The sequence below is a fragment of the Cydia strobilella genome, chromosome 25 (genome assembly GCF_947568885.1).
Source record: "Cydia strobilella chromosome 25, ilCydStro3.1, whole genome shotgun sequence".
Classification (NCBI taxonomy): Eukaryota; Metazoa; Arthropoda; class Insecta; order Lepidoptera; family Tortricidae; genus Cydia; species Cydia strobilella.
In genome coordinates this window covers 3,027,582-3,051,952 of record NC_086065.1, presented here as the reverse complement: position 1 = coordinate 3,051,952, position 24,371 = coordinate 3,027,582, and the positions used below count along the sequence as shown (strand labels likewise).

The window sequence follows — 24,371 nt, the reverse complement described above, 5'->3', positions numbered from 1 at the left end:
GAAATGACTCTTCAGAGTCGAAACACCCAAAGTTACAACAAGATTAAAGCTATTTTACACATTTTCAGTCCTTTTGATATGCGTTATTACAGTCAGAATCAGCATCAGTGCAATAATCGATCCAAATGTCATGACAAGTTCAACTGCTTTATTAATATAGATATTTTTGCAGCTTACAAAGCTAAGTAAATTCCAAATTCAAATCTAGCTCAAGCAGCTCATCCTACTTTCGTAATCACGATCGTTACTCCACGCCTTTTGATGTCAATTGTCAGCGCGTGGCGAATTTAGCTGACTCGGTCATGACACTCATGAAACGCCTACTTTATAAAACATTTAGTGATGGTTGCGAGCTCTTATAATCTCCATTATGGGGTAAAGTTTCTAACAATCAATTTTAATTTGACGGCCTCCTAGCCTAGGCAGCAACCCTACCGTTTTTTTTTATACTACGTCGGTGGCAAACAAGCATACGGCCCGCCTGATGTTAAGCAGTCTCCGTAGCCTATGTACGCCTGCAACTCCAGAGGAGTTACATGCGCGTTGCCGACCCTAACACTCCTCTCCCTCGAGCTCTGGCAACCTTACTCACCGGCAGGAACACAACACTATTAGTAGGGTCTAGTGTTATTTGGCTGCGGTTTTCTGTAAGGTGGAGGTACCTCCCCAGTTGGGCTCTGCTCTAGATCTGGAATGACATCCGCTGTCCTGTGCCCTGCCACACAAAGCGAGATGTCATTTGCAGTGCCCATACCTCTCTTTTGGACATAGTTTAAGGACATACCCGGGTCCGGACGTAGTTTATGGACATACCTGAGAAGCATGAATCCTGGTAAGGGCATTTAATTATTTGTTGATCACAGTCCTATGTTTAGTGAAACATTACAATCAACACATATTATTATGTACTCGTACATTACATTACATAAAAAAATTACGACGCTAGCAGGGTTAGGAAGGATAGGCTGGAAACCCTTCTAAAAATTCAGCAGTGTTCGAAAATAAAAATTTGGCAATTGTAATATCGAGCAAAAGGTAACCGTTTTCTATGTACCTATTTGAGTATAATATCTATGTCTATCTCTCTGTTATCTATATCGTCGTGTAGTATACCAACAACAGAAGCTTTAATGAGCTTACTGCTAGGCTAGCTTGATTTTTGAAAGATAACCAACAACCAACAACAACTAACAATATTTATTTGTTTATTTGTCCCCTGCCAACAAACCGCGAGACCACGGAAACATGAGACGTTACGATCAACAATGTCATCGGTTCTAGGTTATCTGATAAAAAGCCGGCACGGTGCGTTGGCCGTGGTGAGGCTAACAATTAAATTTTTTAGACTGTATTTTTTAAATATTTTATGTAATAACTTATTTTTAACCACAACGAATAGTTATATTCATCATCTAATCCAATTTGTAGTTATTTTTTTGTATGATTTTACTATGATACGCCATATCCTCCTTTATTGCATGTTAAGTATTATAAAGAATGAGTGAAAGGAGGCTAACAAAGAGAGTATATAAGGGAGAGGTAGAAACGGGAGTTGGAAGGGGCAGACCTCGGCGGACTTTCTCTGATCAGATCGGGGAAATCCTGAAGAAAGGCCAGGTCAAGAGCACCCTAAACCGGCGAGCGTGTATGAGGAATGTTATGAAAGTGAAGGAAGCGAAAGAGGTATGTCAGGATCGTAGCAAGTGGAAATCCGTGGTCTCTGCCTACCCCTCCGGGAAATAGGCGTGATTATATGTATGTATGTAAGTATTATAACTTTTTTTATTTTAGTTATGATATATTTTGTACATTACTCAATTAAATGTAGTTTGTAGCTTGCCTATCTCATTATCATACCCCGGACAGACGGGGACGATTTAGGTTTGACAATAATGCAAAGGCAAATGAAAGTTGAAAATCAAGCAGGTATTATAGTTTAACGTATTATTATTTATTTAATTTACAGACATATCTGCTTGATCTTCAACTTTTGCCTTTGCAATATTGTCAAACCTAAATTGCCCCCCATCTGTCCGGGGTACGCTCATTAAGTTTTTGCAATTCATTAATTAATTTTCGAAATAAAATCAATTAGATTATTAATTTCTTAATATAAAGAAATATTTACAACTCGCGTGTTTATCACAGAAATAATAACTCTCACCGTGATTCGAACCCCAGACAGTCATTAGAAACCAGACTGACCGTGAAATGAAGAGTAAAAGCATTATACTGTGACAGATCCGCTGACAGTTGACAGGCCGGTCACGTATCGAGGCCAAACGCATTGTCGCAGTGAAACTTAGGGCTCACTTTCTTTACGAACATTTTGAATTCTACTATTGAAAAAAAGCGGACAAGTGCGAGTCGGACTCGCTCAGCGAGGGTTCCGTACTTTTTAGTATTTGTTGTTATAGCGGCAACAGAAATACATCATCTGTGAAAATTTCAACTGTCTATCACGGTTAGATACAGCCTGGTGACAGACAAACAGACAGACAGACGGACAGAGGAGTCTTAGTAATGGGGTCCCGTTTTTACCCTTTGGGTGTGTAACTTTGTTGCCATGGTGATGACGGTCACAGCCGTGGATGTAAAGGTGTCATTTGAATGACTACTGCAGCAGCGCCTAGTGTTGAGGCGTAAATACTGAGCTGGCTGTTTACCACCTTATGTAATTCAACTATGTTCTTGCAATTAATTATTGATTGATTGATTGATTGGGGCGTTGTGGCGTCGACTCGACGTCATTGTCACGTTTCTTGATCATTTGCGTCGCTGTCGCTATTTAGAACGTTCAGTCAGCGACTCATTTTTGTGAAGATCAAAGGTGGTATTAGGATAACGACTGACGCAGCATTACTGGCAGCGTTACCACTGTCAATGTTGTTCATTGAACTTATTACTAAAGTATAGAACGGGCACACAGAACCAGTATTTTGCGCCATGAGTTGATGTTTTGACAACAAACCATAGAAGCGGAGCGTGAGTCTCGCGACCTAAACGCGTAAGCGCCATGAGTTTTACGGCGCTTACGACGTTTTGTTCATATTCATATTTATTTATTGCATCCATGGTACACAGGTGTTACATATATAATAGTTTCACATGGGCCCTGGTAGGGCAAGGCAATTATCTTAAATCTAAAGATTAATTTATATATGTACAATATATTTGACAGTGTCTTATTTAACTTTTAATAATTTCATAGTTGTATTATATAATATATAGTTATTTCTAAAGTCAATAACTGATTTTATTTTACCAAAATGTATAAAATTAAATATACAATAATAATATACATGCTTAAAACGATTGTAAGTTTATGTCAAAAATATCAATACCTATATTGTTAGCGTGGTACAGGTTGCGATTGCGACAATTTTATTGTTTGCTATGACTTCTCTATAGTAATAATATCTCAATGATTTTCTTAATAAATTGCATTTTTATCATGTCCAAATTGCTATTACGATTAGAACATACAATCCCCCATTAATTTTTAAAGAAAATGGACACTGACATCGCCCGCTTATTTTTGTGTACTAGCCACATCCATAGATGCCATGGCTCTAAAACTCGTGCTAGTATGAAGATTTTTTGTATGATCCGAAAGGGCGAATACATTCACGGTAATGACATCCAATCAAGTGATTATTAAGGACAAAAATTATTAACAAAAAGTACTATCGGCCTTACAAAAAAATATACTGTTAGCTCATGGTTTTATATTGATTTAATTAAACCAATGAGTATATGGAGCACCTGGATGCCAGCTTGGACCCTTCGACTCAGTCCAAAGGCGCGCTGTACGAATCGTCGACGATCCCAAACTCACAAGCGGTATCGAACCTTTAAGTCTAAGGAGAGACTTCGCCTCCTTGTGTGTGTTCTACCGCTTGTACAATGGGCTGTGCTCTGAAGAATTGTTTGACATGATGCCAACGGCCGCTTTCTATCACCGCACCGCTCGCCATCGGCAGGGTGTTCATCCTCACACCCTAGCACCTAAATGGTCGCGTACTGTGCGGTTTAAGAGGAATTTCCTCCCGCGTACGCTTCGGCTGTGGAATGAGCTCCCTGCCGAGGTTTTCCCGAGGGGCTACAGTATGGGGTTCTTCAAAAAAGGAGTGTACAGGTTTTTAAAGGGTCGGCAACGCGCGTGCAATATCTCTGGTGTTGCAGGCGTTCATAGGCTACGGTAACTGCTTACCATCAGGCGGGCCGTATGCTTGATTGCCACCGACGTGGTATAAAAAAAAAAAAAAAAAAAATATAATAAGATAGAGCGGTACTGTCATAGTAAATTTTGTAACCACTGTAAATTCACTGCCATCTATCGACATACTTTAAAACTAAAAATGAAGATTTATAAAAATACGTTAAAATGTGTTTAAGTAAGTAAGTAAGTAAGTAATAAGTAAGTTTAAATATGGATAAATGAATTGTTTTATTTGCATTAATTATTTTTATATGATTTTGACCCATGTTCTTTCACTCGTATGCGTTAAAATTATAAATAACAAACGAATCAGTCAACGCCCTCTATACGAGAGTAGGCCAAAACTAGTGGCGCCATCTGATCGAGAATCAACTTTTCGTGATTTTCAAGGCACGTTTTTTCCTTAGACTGTATTCATCTATTAAACTAACACGATTTTCACTCATAATTTTAAACTAACGTTTATTTATGGTTTATTTATGGCATGTGTCTGCTCATGATTTTAATTAAAATAATAAGCATTAATGCTATCGAAGAAAGAAAACTCTATCCTTTGTCTTTGTTTGCAGTTGGCAATATTTCCCAAAGCGTTCTTTTAATTTGGCAGTATTCATAGTTCATAATGTTCCGGCTATATTTAGTGCAATTAAAATTTAAAATGTACTTATGTAACTTTCTAAATATAAGAAACAATAATATTATGTACATTTGTCTAAAACCTAATGCTAACGTGTTTTCTATTTTAAGTTGAAGATAAAGATGGGAAAAACAATGTACTTAAGAGCTTAGAGAAACATTCGTGTTTTCGCTCAATCCAATAATAACTCCTGCTTTAAAACTAAAAAATATTATTGTTTGCTTGCAACCGAACAAACAAACACTCAAATTCTAATTAATATTAAAAGTGACTAACACAAATAACACCTCCGGTCAATGTTTTCCTTAATAAATCGCAAAACCAAAAGAAAATAAGATAACATTATAACATTCAGTTTTAAATTTAAAACCGTTGCTATAAGATTGAAATCTACTACGAAATTTGTCCTATTTTTCGGTGTTAAAATAAGCATTGATTTGTGCGCCCACGATCTCAACGATCATTGACTGGGCATTACACCTTTACCAATAAATTAGGCTACGAGCTGTATATACAATTTTCCTACCAAATATGTACTTTAATATTCCGTAAATAAAATCATTTGATACTAGGCAGGATTTAAATCCAAAGTCATTTAGACGTACGTAGTACTTTAATCGTGAATTTTTTTTATTAATGCACCAATGATATTATAGGCGTTAAAAGATACTTTATAATATAAGCGCTTATTTCGTATATTTAGTACTTAGCGAGAAATGTGCACGTGCTAACGAGCTCTTGCACACCGATAGAGAAAGAGAAGGTTATGTTTTAGAGACAAAGATGAATGGAATGTGAAAATTAATCAATAATAACAGATTTGTTCGTAGGTATAGAAAAGTATTTTTAAAGCTCCTAATCATATTCAATATACTCTATGCTCCTAATGTAGGTATAACCTATATATAGTTTTATAATATTATTGGAATGCACACGAAGCAAATAAACAGTGATTATTGTCGAAAATGTTATAAAAAGACTTTCGTCTGCATCTGGATAATTTGTTTACTAAGTCAAAATATTATTATTTCTTTATTATTATTTATTTATTTATTCATTAACAATTGTATCTGAATATTGATTACATCTAATACCTAATCTAACTAAATCTAAACAGTTTCAAAAGAAGTTAACTGTCAGGGTGGAAAAAAATTATGGGCTCTGGAGGGAAAGTGCCTTAAAACCTTAAGTTATCACATTTTACTATAAGGAAACATTTTTTTTATTTTTAAAAATAAACAAAACTGCATTCAAAGATTTTTAATTATTTTTTTCAATTTTGCTTGTCTTAAAATATTCTCGAGTACTAAATATTCGATTTACTTTAGTAGTAGTAGTAGTAGTAAATCACTTTATTGTACAAAACAAAAATTGTTAACATGAAATTCATATAAATTTAGGTACAAAGGCGAGCTTATCCCTATAAGGGATTTCTTCCAGCTAACCTTAGAGTAAATGAGTGGAAAATTCGAATTAGATAGATAGACAAACTTACAGAACGTACAATAATATTTAAAAAGGAAAACTACAATATTAACGTCTACGAATAACTAAAATACATCAATTGCATTATGCAATAAAATAAATATGTACTAGCATACATAAATATATAGTACTAAATAAATATTAAATAAATATATATATATATATATAAATAAAATATATATACCTATTAGCACTCAACCAAATCACAGTTCGTGGGAAAGCCAAAGCTTTTTCAGATTAACTTTGAGTGATGCTACAGACCGGGACTTTACGTACGACAGACGAGTGTAAGACCTAATGTTTCTTGGAGAAATGTTATCATTAACATTAACTGTATCGACTAGTACAATAAAATAGCGAGTGGTTATTTTTTGAAATTTTTAGTCGATTCGATTCCCGGGCGAGACAAGTGAATTTAAAAAAATCTTTGAATGCAGTTTTATTCCTTTTTAAAAATAAAAGAATTTTGTCTTTAAGTAAAATGAGTTTTCTTAAGGTCTTAAGGCACTTTCCCTCTAGGACCTATTTTCTACACTGTATATTCAAATATTATTATGTACTTACCCAATTCCTGACATGTAAAATAATATTGCTTTTACCAATAAACGTTCCGATTCTGATATAGCACTATTTGTAATGTTAGACTCTTGGACTATGTCATGAGTCATTTGATTTATCATCAATCTATAAGGAACAAATAGAAAATAACAGTTCTTAGATGATTTAATGCAGCACCATTGTATTTAATCATAGAGATGATAAATAGGGGGAAAGTGCCATGAAGGAGCCAGGTTTTGAAGGAGCCATTAGCATTATTTTGATTTTAGATAGTTTTAGAATAACAGTAATTCAAATTCAACTCGGAAATATTGCCGAAAGTTTTGCCAAATTGTCACAATCTTACTTATAAAACTTCTAGAAACGATTACAAACTCATAAGAAGTAACTAACAGGCTCTAATTTTAATTATAGGATACGAATTCGATATGGATCTATCAGTGACAAAAGTGACGTTTTTGGTTGATAAAATATATTTCAAATTCAAATCGAATTCATATCATATTATTTAATTTAGAATACGTCTGTAAGAAGATTTTTATTTAATACATACTCAATAATAAAATTATAAAGTTACTAATTATAAATTAAGAACAATGAACTCGCAAAAACCGCTGCTGTTCCGAGCCACTTCCCATCTTGATCAAAAACAATTATATAGAATCCATTAATAGTTGTTTGACCCCAAGAGATCTTATTCGTTTTATGTTGTAAACAAAGTCATTACAGGTGATTATTATTTACAAGTGTTGGGTAAAATATAATTGAATTGCTAATTAACAATTACAATTAGTAATTGAAATTAATAATTTCAATCACATGTAAAAAGTTATTGCGCTTTCAATTTATAATTGCAATTGCAAAATGTAATTGTTAAATAAATTTTTAATTACATGTTGAAATTGAAACTAATTACTTTACTCAATTTCAATTGAGCCAACGCCGCCCAATGAGTTACCTAAATATTAAATGAAACAGTCGTGAACAGTTAAGAACATTGAGTAAATCTGAACGAAAACTTTCTAAATGGAAACTGGCAGAATTTTCTCATGAAAGTTTCCAGAAATATTTGAAATTTTGAGAATGTTCTGCAACTTGCATAATTGCTAATCGCGAGAGCATCTTCATTAACGAAAGAAATTTACATTGACATCACCCATTTCCTACTCTGTAACGCAGCGTCCTACGTAAGCGAACAACTCGCGAACGCGAAGCGAAGCGGCGCGGCGGGCCCACGGCGTTCACGTTCGCAACGAGATCGCCCACGTAGGCCACGTAGGACACTTCTATAGGTGTCAAAGGATTGATTCACCACGCGCCGCATCGCTTCGCTTCGCCTTTGAGTGTTGTTCGCCTACGTAGTACGCTGCGTTAGTTGCAACGCTGCTGCAAATGTAATTTAATAACAACCCAAAACTAAGGCACTTCTACCAACATTAAGCCAAAGATAGATATAACTCCGTAATGCTCCGGGTGCTTGCCTGAAATAAAATCAATTTATTTATTTATTTATTTTTATTTATTTATTTAATAGGTGGATACAGTCTAAGGAAAAAACGTGCCTCGAAAATCACGAAAATTTGATTCTCGATCAGAGGGCGCCACTAGTTTTGGCCTACTCTCGTATAGAGGGCGTTGACGGTTTCGTTTGTTATTTATAATTTTAACGCACATCAGTGAAAGAACATGGATCAAAATCATATTAAAATATTTAATACAAATAAAAAAATCATTTATCCATATTTAAATACATTTTAACGTATTTTTATAAATCTTCATTTTTAGTTTTAAAGTATGTCGATAGATGGCATTGAATTTACAGCGGTTACAAAATTTACTATGACTCCTCTTTGATTAAGCTAAATCAGTTAGCAGAGCATGGTGCCTTTATATTAGTTCATCAATCAGATTAACTTGGCAAATGGTAAATTGGTAACGCTAATTTAAACGTGCACTTAGACAACAAGCGGTTAAAAATACCCTTTAGGCGAAGTAGGTCACTTTATCAGGAGGGCACTTTCGAGTTAGGCCACTATGCTAGAAAAGGTGAAAAAACTCAGAAAGTGACGAACTCAGAAGTGGCGAACTCAGAAAGTGACGAACTCAGTAAGTGACCGCCTCAGAATGTGACCTACTCTGCCTAACGGAAAAATAAAACTCACCATCAGAAGACGTAGTAGTGTTTTCAGGAGCTTTGGTAGCGGCGTCCACCGTACTCGACCACGTCACGAAAGGAGGGTAATCGGTAGACTTGTCTGTCGTTGGAATTTCAGTCTCCGTCACTGGTTTTAAAGTCGGAATTTCATTGACCAGTTCCGTGGTTGTTAGTTCTGTTGTCGTGGGAGCTGTTGTTGGTTGCTCTGTTGTTGTTGGTGGTGGTTCTGTCGTTGTTGTTGTTGTTGTGGTTGTGGTTGTAGTTGTTGATGTTGTTGAGGGTTTAGTTATTATTTCAGTGGTTTCTAAAGTTTTCTCAGTTGTTGAAGCTTCAGTTGTCGTTGTTGTTAAGGTTGTTTCTTGTGTTGCATTTATAAAAGTTATAGTTGAAAGAGGTCTAGTAAAAATAGGTCTGGAGCTAGTAGATTGTGGTAGAATAGTTATGTTTAATCTAGGAGGGATTGGTAATGGCTTTTTAGTAGAAGGCACTTTAGGTGGTGGCCGATAAATAGGTTTTCTGGTAGTGTTGTATACTGATAAAGGTTTAGTAGGTTTTGGTCTATTTGGTTGTATATACTGAGGCTTGGTAAAGTTAGTAGGTCTGTATGGGGGTCTAGGTTTATAAGTAAGCACAGGTTTCCTGCTAGGCTTCGCTGTTGTTTGTTCTGTAGTCGAAACAGTTGTTCTTATCACCTCCGTTGTCGATTTTTCTGTGACTAAATCTCCAGAGACAGTCTGGAATGTAGATAATTTAACAGGAATTTCTGTAGCCTCTTCAGGTTTAAATGCTTTAGTAGTAGCTTCTAATTCAAGAGTAGTTTTATCATCAGGTATCTTATTATCTAAATCATCAGACTTTGTCTCCATTTCGATTTTATCTGCTAGTGTAGTTTTTTCAGTAGTGCTTATTTTAGTTGTTTCTTCAACTTTTATTGTAGTCTTATCTTCAGTCTGTGGGTGAACGAAGTTAGCGCCATCTATTGAGTTATCTTCGATGTTATTTACAGGTATTACGTTCTTGTCCTGTACTTGGCAACAGGAGCCGAAGTAGAACCTGTCTATGCATGTTCCTAGGTGTGTGCCGTTGGCTTTGAGGCAGTCTATGGCGAACATGCAGAGGCCTTCTTCGCCTGTTCGTCTTGATATGCATGGCAAGTGGCGTATATTCCTAGCTAGTGGCACGGGACCTGAAACAAAAGATTTAAATGGTTATTACGGAAAAAAATAACGTTAAGAAATACTAAAATCATGAATCTTTAAAAAACACGTTAAGTGTTCCTATTGCTAGAACTTTTATGATGTCGGAATTGTAGAAAGCAAAACTGCAATTGTACCAATGAGCTCCGCTATAAAAACTAATGGTCTTTCTATTCTTAGGAACAATTTGCGAAACGGACGGGATAAATGACGCTGTAGTCAAACGTGGCAAAAACTGAAAGGATTTGATTTCCGGTTATGGTATATTCATTTCGCAATATATGAATATGAATAATAGCAACGATAGGCATAAAATTATTCAGTTAGGCACAATATTGCGTATAAATAAATGAATGGTTAATAGTTAATCAGTAAATTAACAATTTCATTGTCGCACTTAAACTATCGTGAGACATATTTCAAAATATTTATCAGTACCGTTTTTACTCACTATTATTTTTAGTCGCATGTCGCCAAAAGCGACTAAAAATAATAGTGAGTAAAAACCGTACTGATAAATAATTTCATTGTCATACCTATTATATGACATATTCAAGTATTTTTTTAATACTCTTCATTTACATACAAGATATATACAGTGGTACTACGTAAACGAAATTAATAACTAGCTTAAATCTAAAATAACTAGGCCCTTGAGGCATTGTCACTGCTATGATCATGACAACAATATCAAAAATCTTAGAATAAATTTAAAAGTGGAAAATTTACTGCCTTGGGCAAGTTCTATCTATTTTATTCTATTCTATCTTGGGTAGTTGTATTCTAAGCTTAAAGGATGACTCACGTTAGACCGGGCCGTGTCCGGGCCGGAGCTTCTGGCGCTTCGTTTTCTATGGAAAGCATCACGTGATTACCTGTCATTTCATAGAAAAGTAAGCGCCGGAAGCTCCGGCCCGGACACGGCCCGGTCTAACGTGAGTCATCATTTATAGTATCGTTCACAGACGTTACTGCTTGTTAAAATAAACGGACAAGTGCTAGTCGGACTCGCCCACCTAGGGTTCCGTACTTTTTAGTATTTGCTGTTATAGCGGCAACAGAAATACATAATCTGTGAAAATTTCCACTGTCTAGGTATCACGGTTCATGAGATACAGCCTGGTGACAGATAGACGGACAGACAGACAGACGGACAGTGGAGTCTTAGTAATAGGGTCCCGTTTTTACCCTTTGGGTACGGAACCCTAAAAATTAAATATCATAAATCCCTACTAATTAATATAAATGTCTGTATCTGTCTGTCTGTTACCTCTGCACACTTAAACAGCTAAATCAAATTGAATGAAATTCGGTATGAACATAGTTTGTGTCCCGGGAAAGGACAGGATAATTTTTATACCGGTTTTTTTAACTGGGGTGAAAATGGGAGACGAATTTATAATGGAAGTACTTATTCTACGCAGACGAAGCCAGGTAGAAGCTAGTTAGTACCTACTAGAATAAACTTAAATTTATCTAAAGCAAAATTGGTCAATTTCGTATGGGTTGGGCAGATTAAGTGTCCTATTTTTTTAATGCCATTTTACTTAAATATAGCGAAACTTTTTTTAACTAATATTGTTTTTCATTCATCGAGAATGTATGCGTCTTTATGATTTCTAGACGTGAGCTTGATATATATATATTTTTTATATTGTTTTGAACATGGACGCGAAACGCCAGCTCATTGTAAATGTATACAAGCAAAAATATTTAGATATTAATGTATGTAGATATTAAGCAATTTAAAAAACAGGATCTTCTAGAATCGTAGAATCAGACCCAAACCTGGTCGAAAACCATCTGTTCGTGCCAAAAATAAAATTAAAAGGGTTCATGAGCGTATATGGAGCGTGCATAAACTGTAGGGGGCAGCACAGGGGACGTCAGATTTTTGGCGCGCGGCGTAAATGTGTAGTTTAAGCTTCCAAAGTAGCCCACAAGATGGCAGCACTTGCTTTGGCGTGAAGTGTCAATGTACATATAATGTACATGTTTATGGTTTCGACCACAAAATGGCAGACCCTCCAACGCGCACGGTCCCTATTCGGCGAAATCGACGGCAAGGTGCAAGTAAACTGGTGTAGATTGGATATGCTTAGTTACATCGATTTAAGGTTTTTCAATTTCGTTATGTAGTAAACAAATTCAATATACCTACTACTATGTGACCCAGTTGTATAAATACGTGTAAAATAAGACAAAGATGATGACATGAGTGATTTTTATGACTTGGAGAACATTGGGCACAATAATACCGTGCCAATCGTGTCATACTTGTGTCATATGAAGAGGCTAGTAACTTATACGTAAATTATTTTACGACGGTCATGAAATCAGTGGGACGAAAATACAAGAAAAATCCAGGTCAATCCCTTAAGACTCCATAGTAAAATACAGGCGTCCAAAGGCTACTGTGACCGTTTACCATCAGACGGGATGTATGCTTGTTTGCCACCGACAAGAATCTTGTCAGGCTTTAATTCGTATCACATTTTATATACATGTAACATCTAAATATGACTACAAATCCTACGATCTGTATTATTTATCATTCGAGACAGTAAATAAATAAATTTATAACATCTGTCCGAAAATATTTCTTAAAACACAAATAATTAGAAACATAAATAATTAGAAAATAAGTTTAAATTTAGGTATATCTATAGTTGTTTACTTATATTTGTTATGCATGCGGTGTTTACCTGTAAGTAATTGTGACACCACTCCTTACATGTTTTAGCTTAGTACATTATTAATGTATCGATGTCAACAATTGCTTTTTTCGATTTGACATTTTTACATTCTTAATAACAGATTCATTTAAATTTAATATTGAGTGATTTGACATTGGCTATTATTTAAAATTCTACAGGTTGACATTTAATTTAATTTATTAATTCGTTTTAATTGTTTTTTCTTAAAAATAATTATGTAACAAATGTAATATGTGTGTTTTGTATATGACATTTATTCCGGTTTGAATTAATGAAATCTTATTTACTTAAGTTAAGTTGCAATTTGTATGTCTATCTTTTTATTTTTAGCAATTAATGCATGTTAGCCATTAAGTATTAATTGTAATGCCAATTAGAACGTAAAGTTTAGCTGTTAGTGCTTATTGAATGAAAAATAAATAAATGAAATGAAATGAAATTTTTGGTAAACCTTAAATAAATAAAATAAATAAATCGATACCTTAATAGGGCGACTGCGACATCTATCATCATTACGTTCAAACAGTTACTAATGCCATCTACGGTAAAGCGATTGAACTACTAAGTCCAACGACGGGCGAAAATCGGCAGAATAGTCACTCGTTATCAAAGAGGATATAATAAGAGTTATATAAAATAAAAATAAAAAAAATAAAATAAAATATCTTTATTTCAGAACATTTAAAATTCCATACAATATTGTTAGTACCATCGTTATACCTATGTGTTAGTAAATACATTAAAAATAAAAACAAAACTTTTAACAATAAAATCAAAATCCAATAAATTTAAATAATTAATATGTCAGATTCAAAATAATATAGACTAGAATAATAATTAGAATGTCAAAAATTTACCATTTTCTCTTAATTTAAATTCATATAAATATATATATATTTGCTCGTTATAAAAGGGGGTAAATTGGGGCAAATCAATACAGTACACTCAGCAGCAGAAAAAGCTAAACTAGTGGCTCTGTTATCTATAGAGCTCGCGAACAGCTTAATACCTAAGCTTGAAGATATAAAAAAAATCGTTGTCATTATCACAGCAAACTCACAATGGCATAAGTGCCATAGAAACTACTGGCACTTAAAACACGAAACAATTATTTTTTTTATCTATCAGTCCGCTGGACAATATCGGTCTGTCAGTTAAAACAAAAATTTGACAGTTCCGAACAACTGGTAGTCAGTGGGCCCCATAACTGTTCACAAAGAGTTCCGAACATCCAGACACACGAAAGCGTTTTTTCCCAAACTGAAAAGGCGACAACAAATGGGAGTTGTTCAAAATTATCTATACACACTATCCATCTGGGGTCCCTTTGTTTGACATAATTATTTAAAGTCATAATGTAATGATTGGCATATTATCATTAGTCATAATTCTGAAACCGTTAACTTTTCAGGATTTTCCTCGGGTTATCCTGTAGCATAGAGTAACTTATACTAGAGCGGTACTGTCATAGTAAATTTTGTAACCCCAGTAAATTCACTGCCAATTCTGTCGACACACTTTAAAACTAAAAATGAAGATTCATAAAAATACGATAAAATGTATTTAAATATGGATAAATGATTTTTTTATTTGCATTAATTATTTTTATGATTTTGACCCATGTTCTTTCACTGATATGCGTTAAAATTGTTAAATAACAAACGAAACCGTCAACGCCATCTATACGACAGTAGGCTAAAGCTAGTAGCGCCCTCTAAACGAGAATCAAATTTTCTTGATTTTCGAGGCACGTTTTTTCCTTAGACTGTATCCATCTATTACGGAGTTATATCTATCTTTGCCTGTAGATAGGTAAGGTTAGGTTAGGTTTGTTTTATGTCAATCCTGAAAAGTTACGCGTTTCTGAGAAAAACCAAATTATGACTAACGAAAATGTGGACAAACAATACATTATGACTTATAACTATATAGGAAACAATAGAGACCCCTATTCATCTCTTAAAAAGGAAGTTATGTTTAGATTAGGGATGTACCGACTAGTCGCCGACTAGTCGGGAAAGCCGACTAATCGGCCACATTTGTAGTCGGCGATTAGTCGGCGACTAGTCGGCCAAAATGGCCGATTAGTCGGCCTATTCTTAATTACAGAAAAAACAGGACATAAACGATATAAACAGCGAATATCAAGTGATAAATATCTATTTGGGTTGCGTACGAAATGTTTTGTACATACACAATTATCATTATCGCAATGTCGTCGCAGACCGTATCATACTTTGTATTTGGTTGCATTTACGAAAGTAGGTAATATGAATTTTAGGTAATTTTATTTCTATTACTTGAGGTGTATTTAATTAAGCTGCTAGGTAGGACCTACCAACCTCACAAAACGCGGGTCTCATAAGGAAATTCTATATAACTCAAGCCGCAGAGGAATTATTACTGTTATGAGTAATGGCGGAGCATAATGCTCCTACAGCCTATGGTCACTGGGGATTGTAATAAATAGTTGAATTGTTATTCCACACGACCAGTCGTTAAGTCTTTACATCGGCAGGAAACATCTTTCAATTAGTAATTTGATAAATATCGCGACACAAATGGTTTTTGCTGTGTTGGACCAGCTATAGAAAATAGTGAATTTTTATCGCGGTAGACCCGTTAATATCATTAAATATGTGTACAAAACGCGAAAGTTTAGTGTTACATAATAAGACAAAGTTATTGCAGTGAAAATCCCTATGTAAACTTTATAGAGAAAGTAATGATTACGGATTCAGCCGACTAGCCGACTAGTCGGCCAAATCACTAGTCGGTACATCACTAGTTTAGATCCATTTCATCAGGTCAATTGACAAACAAACGGTAGACAATTACAACAAACAATATAGTTCAAACGTTATAATTTAAACAAACAATAATAATTACAGAGAACAATAATATAAACAAACAAGAAAATGTTCGAACAAACTATCGTGAGACATATTTCAAAATATTTAGATCAGTACGGTTTCACTCACTATTATTTTTAGTCGCTTTTGGCGACATGTTTCGGATTCTTTGGGAATCCTTCCTTAGGCACGAGTGTCCGCGGCGGTTGTACGTCGTGCACTGCCCGCACAACAACCACAAACACATGACACACACACATGCACATGTCGCCAAAAGCGACTAAAAATTATAGTGAAACTGTACTGATCTAAATATTTTCAAGAAAATGTTATTTACTCGGCGTCTTCGGGCTCTAATTGTATAGAGTTAAACCAAGATAAGACTGCAACGATTTTGACAGCATACGCAGTGCAAGTGTTATTTATACGTTATAATTTCATAGAAGTTTGACGTTTATAACACTAGCACTGTGTGTGCTATCAAAATCGTTGCAGACTTTTCTTGGTTTAACTCTAATCGTGTCCCAATCGATATCAAAACACGATTTTTACAAAAAAAAAGTGTACTTACATTAGTTGAACTACCCGTGCGAAGCCGGGGCGGGTCGCTAGTGACGTATAAATAACACTCGCACCGCATGTGCTATCAAAATCGTTGCAGACTCTACACTACACCCCCCCCCCCCCTACCCCCCCAAACCCCTACTAGATTCTACAGCAATCGGCAGTGGCCAATATACCGTATAAAATGTAAATATTAATGTATTCAACTGTACATAGTTAGTAAGGAATTTTAAGGTACTCATGGCCTTAATAAATGCATTTTCTTAATTTAACTCTGACATGGTATATTTCGTGTTTTTAAATTTTTAATAGTGTGCCAAGGATATATGGGTAACTATGTATCAAAGACTATACAACTCCGTATAAGATGAATAAAGTCTAAGGAAAAAACGTGCCTCAGAAATTAAGAAAATTTGATTATCGCACAGATGGCGCTACCACCTATACCAAGTTACCAACCTACCTAATTGTCTTATTAAAATAACGTAAGTGCCGGGAAGATACGCCCCCTTGTTGGAAGGTTTTTTTTATATTGTGTGAAGGTCCCTTCCATTATGCATGGCCCGACACGGCGGGATTTTTTGCTGTATCAACCTCTAGTGAAAATACCGTCACCAAAAAAACTGTGTCATCTCAAACTCACCTTGACTGTGAACGGTACTATGTGACGTATGTGTGTTTACTCGGCACTGTGTCGCCTAAACTCGTTCGGTATTAAGGTACCGTACAGATTTATACTACACCAGCATTACTGCTGCAGTCATGCAGTCATTGCTGCCGACTGTCAAAAATGTCATTTTATCGAGAAAATATTAAACTTGATATTTGTGGCAGTAATGCCACAGAATAAATAATAGTACTACTGTACAGAAAGGAAACTTCCTACAAAACCGAAGTTTGACAGCGGTTCAGGGTCGAATCATGATGTCCCTTTCTAATATATGGAACTTTCCTTTTCGGCTATTTAGGGTTGTCAAATTCAAGTCATTATCTTATCTGTGGTCGTGCACGCAAAGGGACATCAAGTTGTGCCAACCCTAATAATTGCTCGGCGCAATGCTGAGCCGAACGGAGCCGAGTTTGCCCGAAGAGAGGAGTTTCGTTCCCCTGGTAATTAATGCAATCTGCATCATTACCTCACCAGAATTGCGGTGCGGCATTATGCAGTTGGCACATGTCACGCTACAATACTGCTGCAATGCAAACTTCAAAAAGGTCATTTTATCGAGAAATTACATTGACTTAAATATTAGTAAAGACTTACGAAGTACGAGGGGGGCCAGTTCGTTCGTTCCAAAGATAGATATAACTCCATAATAGATGGATACAGTCTAAGGAAAAAACGTGCCTCGAAAATCACGAAAATTTGATTCTCGATCAGAGGGCGACACTAGTTTTAGCCTACACTCGTATAGAGGGCGTTGACGGTTTCGTTTGTTATTTATAATTTTAACGCATATCAGTGAAAGAACATGGGTCAAAATCATAAAAATAATTAATGCAAATAAAAAAAATCATTTATCCATATTTAAATACATTTTATCGTATTTTTATAACTATTTATTTTTAGTTTTAAAGTGTGTCGACAGATGGCAGTGAATTTACTGGGGTTACAAAATTTACTATGACAGTACCGCTCTAATGGTTCGGTTATATACGCTCGGCATTATATGAAAGGGCCTTACTTTACTTTGAATTGTTTTAATACATTTGACAATTACATCCCAAGGTTTGGGGGCGGGAGGGGATCAAGAAAATGTGACATGATGTGACAAGGGGGAGGGGGAAGTCACAAACTTTATGACTTGACATTGACTTCATCAGTAACCGTTTATTTAAATGATTTTTTTCGCTGTACAGAAATAACAAGTTTTGAGAACGATAATCGTTTTTATTCGTTTAATTTTCTTTCCTAATCAATTTTGGGTTTGGATTATGAAATTACTAATATTTTTTTTGTCAAAAATATTTTGATAAATATTAAAAATACCTACTACCTACTTATTCGATTTGCCGATTTCGTTGAAAAAATGTGATGTCACACCAGGGGCGAGGGGTTTGCCAAATGTGACCAAGTGTGACAAGGAGGGGTCAAAAAACCTAGAAATTCGTGTGACGTAATGAATGGATGACCCGGCAGCATTGCTACAACAGTTATGCAGACATTACTGCTGACTGCATTAGTGTCTATGGCAAAATCGATGTTGCTGCTGCTTCTGTCCAGATTTTGGACATTAGCGACAGCAATGCATCGGAACAGTAATCTCGCGCTACAATACTGCTGGTAATCTGAATCCAAATAGCACCATGACTGTGAACGGTACATGTGACGTATGTATGTTTGCTCAGCGCTGTGTCTCCTAAACTCGTTTCATCCGTTAACCAGACGTAATGTTAGTTTAACCCGTTAGCTGTTATAACGATAAAACTGGGTTAATGGTGACAATGCAAGAAATTTGATAACGAGTAGGTTCTATCAGAGAATTAAGAAGACATGGAGTGCTTAAATTAATAACATTTATTTATTTTAAAGTTAATTTTCTGCTTATAAGTATTTGTTTACGTATTTCTCATTGCTTTCGTTTATTTTATTGTATTGTAGGAACGTGGGAATCAAATTAAAAGTTTATTTCATTTAAAGCAGACATTTTTTCATCATAATAATATTATGAGTAGCACTTGCCACTTTTTATTTTTTGCATAAAGTTTTTGTTTTTAAGGTTCTTACCCAAAGGGTAAAAACGGGACCCTATTACTAAGACTTCGCTGTCTGCCTGTCTGTCCATCTGTCACCAGGCTATATCTCATGAACCATGATAGCTAGACAGTTGAAATTTTCACAGAAGATGTATTTCTGTTGCCGCTATAATAACAATTACTAAAAACAGAATAAATAAATATTTAAGGGGGGCTCCCATACAACAAACGTGATTTTTCATGCCGATTTTTGCGTATTGGTACGGAACCCTTCTTGCGCGAGTCCGACTCGCACTTGGCCGGTTTTTTTTTTTGCATAAAGTATTTATGTTTTTTACAAATCATCTAAAACTTGATATGCTGTTGCTGACTGTATTGAAATTTCAATGCGGAACGTAACCAACAGTTTTGCTCGCTGTCTAAATAACCTTTAGACCCGTCGGCTCCCTGGGGAGCCAGCTATATGGACCCTATTATATATGTCGCCATATTGTATGTTATTGTATGTTGACATATTTGTCCGGGTCTCGAAAGGTTAAATTCAGCCAGATATCGTATTGTTTATTAAATGATATTTATTATCATTTAATGAACATGTTGAATATTAATTAGTAATAAAAAAACCGGTCAATTACGAGTCGGACTCGTGCACGAAGAGTTCCGTACCATTATCTATAAAAACCGGCCAAGTGCGAGTCGGACTCGCGAACGAAGAATTCCGTACCATTATCAATAAAAACGGCAAAAACATCACGTATGGGAGCCCCCCTAAATATTTATTTTATTCTGTTTTATAGTACCTAATTGTTATTATAGCGGCAACAGAAATACATCATCTGTGAAAATTTCAACTGTCTAATTATCACGGTTCATGAGATACAGCCTGGTGACAGACGGACAGACAGACAGACAGTGGAGTCTTAGTAATAGGGTCCCTCTTTCACCCTTTGGGTACGGAACCCTAATTAAGAAAAAAAGGAATCTACTTACATACAGTCTATTGTTTTTTTATAAAGTTCGTATTCAGCTTAACAAATACTAATGTAGTGTGTAAAAAAACATTAAATTTACATTATTTAGGTATTTAGTTGTTATTATTGCTGGGTGTAAGATTTTTTGCTGCAGTATTGCAGCATTGTCGCCGCAAATATCGAAATCCCGGGCAGCAACATCGATTTCGATACTACAGTAATGTTGTCGTCTGAATTCGAAAGGTACCTCAATAGGGCCTTATGACCAACATTGACCATTTGCAACGACCCTGACCTCGACGACGCATTCCGCAAGGTCAGTGACCTCAAATCAGCTGTGTTGTTATTCACAATGACAACGCATACCAAGCACATTGCTTCAAACAAAACCAGATTACGTTTGATCTGTGATTTCTAGGGTTCCGTACCCAAAGGGTAAAAACGGGACCCTATTACTAAGACTCCGCTGTCGGTCTGTCCGTCTGTCACCAGGCTGTATCTCATGAACCGTGATAGCTAGACAGTTGAAATATTCACAGATGACGTATTTCTGTTGCCGCTATAATAACAATTACTAAAAACAGATTAAAATAAATATTTAAATGGGGCTCCCATGCGTCGTGATTTTTTGTCGTTTTTTGCGTAATTGTACGGAACCCTTTGTGCGCGAGTCTGACTCGCACTTGGCCGGTTTTTTTAAAGATATAAATAGGAGGCAATCGAGCACACAAACCGCCTGATGGTAAGCGATTACCGTCACATATGAACACCTGTGACACTAGAAGAGTGACGAGAGTATTACCAAAGAGAATTAAGTAGACAGAGTGCTCACTCCATACATCAGTTTTGTTACCAAGGTAAGGTAGGTTTTATTCTGTACTAGCAACCCGCCCAGGCTTCGCACGGGTAGTTCTGACAACCTTTATTTACCGACGTTTCGACACAGGTTTCACTGGTCGTGGTCGCGGCTAACTGACGTCCCGGCAAAATGTCACAAATAAATAAATAAAGAACACAATAAATTCGCGATAGACCCGATTATAAATGTGATTTAATACGTGTTCAAAGCGCGAAGGTTTTAAATGTTATACAAATTATATTTCGTCAACCTTTCACCTTCCTTTCGTACCTTTACGGTGATATCACACTTGTCAACGTGGTGAGGCAGGCGCAGGCGTGCGTGTGTCCCTATCTTAAGTTAGTCACGGCGAAATGTGATTTTAATCGTCACAGTGACTCATTTACTTTCCTTTTTTTATTGCCTTGTTTTACCCGTAGTGACAATAGGCTCGGTTATTGGAAATTTTGAAATGAAGATTACTTTCTAATGTATAGTTATTGAAAGTTATGATTGTATTTATTTATTTAAGAAACAAACAGTCTTCTATAGTTATACATAACACTGGAAATTTTCTTAAAGACTTACAGTTTCCTTAATGAAAATATTTTAACATCATGTTTAATAAAGTTTCTACAGAGTAAAACAGAGCTATTTGTGCAAACAAGAACAAAAACAATAACAACAATAATGAGAAAAAAAAATGCAAGAGTATCAGGGTGTTAACAATTAAATCGTAAAGAGATTGTCGTAAACTGGGTGTATACAGGGTGCCTAGAAAATAAGTGCATTCCCGTTGCCAGGAAGGTTTTGGGATTATACTGAGCAACTTTTATTATGGGACCAACCACGAAATCGCGAAAAAAAATTTGGCTGTGTCATACATTTTGGCTGGCTTATTTATTTATTTATTCATTATTGCACAAAAGAAAATACAAATGTACAAAAGGCGGACTTAATGCTACAAGGCATTCTCTACCAGTCAACCTTCGGGCAAAGCAGATAACTGGTTCATTTTCTATGGGGGAGGGTAAATTATTTTTTTCGCGATTTCGTGGTTGGTCCCATAGTTACACTTATTTTTTAGCCACCCTGTATAGGTTTAATGTCAGATGCACGTTCGAATTGGCCTGTCCGCCTGTAACACGAACTCTAATATCATGTATCATTCCGAAATGGGCACTGTAGTATGGCAGCACGACATTACTGCCGCTAATGTCGAAAATTTCGACATTAGCGGCAGTAATGTCGTGCTGCAATCGAAATCGATGTTGCTGCCCGGGATTTCGATATTTGCGGCGGCAACGCTGCAATACTGCAGCAAAAAATCTGTTGGACTCTATTTTACCCACAACACAACATCTAAATGTACACAGTTCTGACAATAAAGCTATCTTATCTTATAAATACAAATACAAATGAATTTTCAACACACTTGCTCAAAACGACGTTTTTATTTCACCGATTTTTGGCTCATAATCCTAGATATTAAACACGCGTGCTCTTTCAGTGTATTATTCCACTCGTGCTTTTTCATTATATTATCCGACTGAGTTAAGAAGCTAACTGATTGCTAATATATGCATGGAAAGGGAGCCTTCTTTAATTGGTCGGACTGGCGGGCACCGGCGCGCCCGACCGCCTGCGCGGTGCGCGGCCCGGCCGGCCCGCGCGCCGCGCCGAGTACGTATGAGTAGAGTATACGAGTATGACAGATGAAACACACAATACTAACTGTTTTAACTATGAAAATTTGATTAATATGAAAGTTTATTTTTTTTCTCGCAAGTGTGTTGAAAAACGTCGTATGAAACGCGTGTGCATTGGTCGGCTTTCTTATTGCGCGCGAGCTGTAAGCGAGCGCATAATAAGAAAGCCGACAATATCGCCTCGTGTGTAATGACCAACTTAGCACACTTGTATCATAATGTATTATTATTTCATTACTTTTTACAGCTGTTCTTAGTTATAGTATAAGGCAGGGGTCACCAATTAATTTCTTCAGGGGTCCGGTTCTTAAAATAAGATGACCATGGTGGTGCGTTTCTAAGCATACAAAATAAAATAGGTCGGCAATCCGGATGCGGACCGCTGTCCGCCATTTGGTGACCCCTGGTATAAGTTAGGTATCTTATGTTTTTAGCATCTGAATCAAACATATACTAATCTATGATCTGAATACCGCACCCATAGATTAGTATATGTTATTACTGTAAACCGCACCGAATGTATGAAGATGACTGTCAACGATAGCGCCATGTGTAACTTTCACCGACTCTGGGTCAGGTGACAAAGGATTCCTGCATGTATACCTACTTAGTTTAAAACTAGATAGAGCCACATACTGACTCCTTTGAGCGATAAGTACAGTTCGTCTAAGCTAACTGCACCGACTTGAATAGTACAAAGTAACGCAGCGTCTCACGCTGCGTCTTACGTAAGCGAACAACTCGCGAACGCAAAGCGAAGCGGCGCGGCGGGCCCACGGCGTTCGCGTTCGCAACAAGATCGCCCACGTAGGACGCTTCTATAGATTATAGGTAAGGATTGATACCTACCCGCGCCGCATCGCTTCGTTTCGCGTTCGCGTGTTGTTCGCCTACGTAGTACCTACGCAGTATCCTGCGTAACCACCGTAAGGGTCAATAAACGTCATATTTTCATAAATAAAAAAATGTGATAAATAATGAAATTGCCACGCTTTGTCATGGCAAAAATTTCATGCAGAGTTAGCTTAGTCCGACTCTAAAGGGGCCCACTGCTTACCAGCTGACGGCTAATACGATAGTGTATGGCCGATTACAATTCCGGACAGCGCCGACAGATATCGGCCGGACATTCCGTGGTCTGAAATAGAACTGTTAGTGGCCTATTGCGATTAACTGACAGGCTGATATCGTCCGAACTGTCAATGTATAGGGCCCTGTCAAACCTATATCAGACGATCCTAGTCTGCTGCTAGTCTGTAGTCGCAGAGGTGGCTTCGCCCCTTCTGCTCTACCGATCTTCTGTAAGTGGAGGATGTGTACTATACAAACGTAAGAGTTAGAAGCGATGAAAGAGCACGTAGACGGTCTTACCCGATAGACAATCTTCAACACATTGACCTTAATATAATATACTGAATCTATGTATTAATTGTTAAATTCTCACCTTGTAAATAGTCCACATTAAATATAACAGGGCCCGCCCTCGCACTCTGTCCCAACAACGCGTGCAGAACAAACAGACACACAGACACCTTCAACAACACCCGCGTCTTGTCCACTAGCGACACCAAACTGTCTCCTGGGTGAGTGTCCGGCCACACTGTGATGGGGGGACCCATGGTGAATGCGGGGCTGGAACAAGAGAAAATAAGTTTTTAACAAAACTTTTTCAAATATATTTTTTTTATCAAAAATGTTATAAGCAACATAGTCATTCTCGTAAAATAAACGTTCCATGCTGGGTGAGATTGCTCTTATTTACTCGTAGTT

At 36.4% G+C, this 24,371-nt stretch overlaps 1 protein-coding gene across 1 annotated transcript in view; it reads right to left on the bottom strand.

The window, feature by feature from the left end:
- The window catches only part of LOC134752921 (serine proteinase stubble), a 54,186-nt gene that overhangs the window by 14,899 nt on the left and 14,916 nt on the right, over nt 1–24,371 (bottom strand). The window contains exons 2-3 of the mRNA XM_063688704.1: nt 24,046–24,233; nt 9,065–10,243 (exon numbers count right to left, since the gene is read on the bottom strand). Of these exons, the coding sequence (XP_063544774.1) occupies nt 9,065–10,243; nt 24,046–24,220 (1,354 nt within the window). The 5' untranslated portion in view covers nt 24,221–24,233. The remainder of the gene's footprint in view (nt 1–9,064; nt 10,244–24,045; nt 24,234–24,371) is intronic.